Consider the following 4289-nt stretch of genomic DNA (forward strand, 5'->3'; position numbering starts at 1 on the left):
AGACTATATAAATGACACCACTCAAATTGCTCAGAATCAGTTACTCAAAGGCCTCAGAACTACATTAAAAGTCTCGGTGCTTTATTGTGTTTATCTTTGTCATTTTCGTCGGTGCTTAAAAATTATAAACAATTTTTACAAATATATATATATATATATATATATACAAATACATTTCAAATATTATAATAACTTAAAAACTACATCGTTTAAATCAAAAAAATGGAGTCAACAATTGCATGTGATTTGTGTGCTATGATTGTGAAGATGTGTGAGTTTAGTGATCACTATGCCAAGTGTTCCAAACCTCGGAATGCCTTCGAGGTTTTAATGGCAAGTTCTAAAATAAGATGTGACTTGTGCTACCGTATAGTCCCCAACTATAAATTTGACGAGCACTATAAGAATTGTGAAGGACCGCAAAATGCATTCAGCATTTTAATGAAGAAGAAGGATAATAAAGGAAAACAACAGGAACCAGATATTGTTCGAGACGATATTCCCTCAACATCAGCAAATGCCCTCAAGCGGATAAGAATGGATGAGGGTAAGGAACCAAATAGTCCTACAAAAAAGCTTAAGATTTCGGGAAATACAGAAGAGCAAAAAAGAGAAATTTTATGTCATACTTGTGGTATCCAGTATCTTGAGTCGAGGGAACGTCAGCATATGCTAACCGATTACCATAAGAATGCTTCGGTTCGAGAAGATGTAAATTATAAAAATATTTCACAAATTGTGAGTAACTCCAAGTTTCCTGTAAAAACATATAGAATTAAATGTCCCAACGAAAATGTAATTGACTTAAATGATTTTTATCAATTTTGTCAATCAAATCTACTTAAAATAATTGAGGATTGCATGTCAGAATATAGAGCAATCAAATTCTCGTTAAGAGTGTACGGGACTTATATGAAACAAATAGATGACGGAGAAACCGTTGAAACCAGGAAACACTTTGGAACGGCATATAGATCGGTATATCAAGTTGAAAATATTACTATAGAATTAAATGCCGCAATAGAATCCCTAATAACATCGAGCAGTGAATTCCAGGAAAAGGATTCTGGTTGGGCTATCAAGAACTTTGATTATTTTGAAGCCACTATAGTTAAACTAGAAAACATTCCTGCAAGCGGTTTCATACCAGCTCCGAATGCCATAAGATCGCGAAATGCGATAATAAATATTCAAAACACAGACGTATTTTGTTTTAAGTGGGCAATTTTAGCATTTCTAGCTAACAAGCGATTTCAGAATGCTACTTTTGCAACACCACAACAAAAGAAATATTCACGGGAGAAATTAACGAAACCGGCAAACTACCACATAAATATCAATGCAGAAGTCATTGATTATGAAGGAATGAGACTGGATTTTTCAGGAATTGAGTTCCCAATTACCAAAAAAGGAATAAATCAGTTCGAGAAAAAAATAAAGATTTTAGCATCAATGTGTATGAAATTGATAATGACGGTAAAAAAATTGTGGGACCTACAGTTAAAACTCAAGAGATTCTACCAAACCACGTTAATATATTAGGCATTAATAACCGTCAAAATATGCACTATGCCTATATTACGTGCATCAAAAGATTATGCGGCTCGCAGCATTCAAAATCGCACGCAGGAAAATATTTCTGTGATAACTGTCTACAGTTTTATACAACAACGAACACTACCCACAATAAGCTTGAATGTGGAAAAGTGGCTTCGTACTATCCTGAACCTAATACGACCACTTCTTTCAATGGATATCATAAGAAGCTATCACCTCCAGTAGTTATATATGCAGACATAGAGGCGGTCCTTGAAAACTATGAGATCTGCTTAAATAATCCGGCTACTTCGGCAACAACAAAGGTGCAAAAACATTCAGCGTGCGCGGTATCCTTCTACATTGCACACAAATATGATCCAACTCTGAATGAGTTATGGACATATGAAGGTAAATTAAAAAAATGATGTTAATAAATTTTGAAATAATTTAAATTTTATAAAATTACAGGTGAAGATTGCATTAAGCAATTTTGTAAAACTCTCAAAGAAAGGACTTTGAGTTTATTTTACAAATATTGGGCCACAGCAAAAAGTCCCAGTACAGATCCAATCGATGACTTTGACCAAGAAGGAAGTTGCTGCGCCTGTGAAAAGGTAATCAACGATGGCGACCTGGACAAACACTTCGACCAATTTTCTGGGAAATACGTAGGTCCTATTCATAAGAACTGTAAGCCAAAATATAAATTAAGCGATCCATTTTTTCCTGTAGTTTTTCATAATTTATCTAAGTATGATATACATTTATTTATTACTGAATTGGAAGGAGATTTAAACCCCATTCCTTGTAATAAAGAATTGTACATAGCTCTTACACAAACTATAAAACTAAATGCATTAAATAGATATAAAATTAGGTATATAGATTCAGTACGGTTTCTAAATTCTAGCTTGGAAAAATTATCAAGCTATATGGAAGATAGGGATTTTAAAATTCTCGCAACCAAATTTCAAGGAGAAAAATTCAGACAAATGCGTAGGAAGGGTGTATTTCCTTATGATTACTTGGATAGCTTTGAAAAGTTTAACGAAACCCAGCTTCCTAGCATTGATAGTTTTTATAATTCTCTTAGCGATGAAAATTGTAGTGTTGAAGATTATAGTTTTGCACAGAAAGTTTGGGACACTTTTAATTGTAATACTATAAGGGATTACTTAAAGCTTTATTTAGAAAGTGACGTTTTAATTTTAGCCGATGTCTTTGAAAACTTTCGAAATATTTGTCGTAGAATTTATAAGTTAGACCCCATAAACTATGTAACTGCTCCCTCCATATCATGGGACGCAATGTTAAAGTTCACCAACGTACACTTAGAATTAATAAGTGATGGTGATATGTATAACTTTTTAAAAAGAGCTGTAAGAGGGGGCTTAACACAATGCAGTCAAAGAATTTCCATAGCAAATAATAAGTATTTAAATAACTTTGATCCTAGCAAACGAAATAATTTCTTAAGTTACATTGACGCAAATAATTTATATGGATGGGCTATGAGTCAGCCCTTACCACTTTCAGGGTTTAAATTTTTAACTAGGGAAGAAATCGCATTATTTGACTATAAAAATATATTATCTGATGGTGATGTAGGATATATGTTAGAAGTTGACCTGGAATACCCTCCTAATCAACATGACTCTCATAATTATTTGCCTTTTTGTCCTGAAAATAAAGTTCCCCCAGGAGGCAAGCAGGCCAAACTGATAGCAGACTTAACTAACAAAAGTGGGTACATAATTCATTTAAAACAGCTTCAGCTTTGTTTACAGCATGGCTTGATTTTGCGAAAAATTCATAGGATTTTGTCATTTACACAATCATGCTGGTTAAAACCCTATATTGATTTAAATACTAATCAAAGAAAATTAGCACGAAATGACTTCGAAAAAAATTTTTATAAGTTAATGAATAATGCCGTATACGGAAAAACTATGGAAAATGTTGAAAAGCGTCGTAAAGTAGTTCTAGTAAAACATTATGAGTCTAGACAAAATTCTCCAGGCTTTAGGCAACGTATAGCTAGAAATGATTTCCATAGCGTTGAGTTATTTGGAACGGATTTAGCGGCAATTGAATCGACACCATCACAAATAATGTATGATAAGCCCATATACATAGGAGTAGCAGTTTTAGAATTATCAAAGTGGCTTATGTATGAATTTTATTACAACTTTCTATTAGTTAAAAGTCCATCTACGAAAATAATATATATGGATACAGACTCCTTTATTTTGTCATCAGAGGATGATTTCTATGAGACTATAAAAGCAAATCCCGATCGCTTTGATACCTCAAATTATAAGTTAGAAAATAAATACCAAATAATTCAGGCCAATAATAGAGAACCAGGAAAAATGAAGGATGAACATGCTGGAGATGTTATGACTTCCTTTGCTGGTCTTAAAGCTAAGGCATATTCTTGTGTAGTTGCAAAAGATAAAAATAAAACAGAATCTATTCAAAAAATTAAAGGAGTTAAAAAATCTGTTATTAAAAAACTAAGTCATACTGATTATATTGAATGTATAAAATATAAAAAAACATTTTATGGAGCACAGCGTGTAATTCGTAGTAGATCACATACTTTGTATACAGAAATTATGAACAAAATAAGTCTTAATTATAAGGATGATAAGAGATATATTTTACCAGATAATTGTAATACATTAGCTCATGGTCATTATAAAATTGAACATATTATAAATAGTGATCAAGATAATAATCTATTGTAA

At 32.4% G+C, this 4289-nt stretch overlaps 1 protein-coding gene across 1 annotated transcript; it reads left to right on the forward strand.

The window, feature by feature from the left end:
- Positions 1 to 1562: 1562 nt before the first annotated feature.
- LOC121530461 lies at positions 1563 to 4289 on the forward strand. The gene is made up of 2 exons (XM_041819581.1): positions 1563 to 1947; positions 2008 to 4289. The coding sequence occupies exons 1-2, from the start codon at positions 1563 to 1565 to the stop codon at positions 4287 to 4289; spliced, it is 2667 nt and encodes an 888-aa protein (XP_041675515.1).

Source organism: Drosophila eugracilis, unplaced genomic scaffold (genome assembly GCF_018153835.1).
Source record: "Drosophila eugracilis isolate 14026-0451.02 unplaced genomic scaffold, ASM1815383v1 contig_803, whole genome shotgun sequence".
Lineage (NCBI taxonomy): Eukaryota > Metazoa > Arthropoda > Insecta > Diptera > Drosophilidae > Drosophila > Drosophila eugracilis.

Excerpts from the sequence above, each read along its gene's own strand:
- LOC121530461 (XM_041819581.1), top strand. The coding sequence starts at position 1,563 with ATGCACTATGCCTATATTACGTGCATCAAAAGATTATGCGGCTCGCAG. Across the intron at positions 1,948-2,007 it reads TGAGTTATGGACATATGAAG|GTGAAGATTGCATTAAGCAA; the intron begins GTAAATTAAAAA and ends ATAAAATTACAG.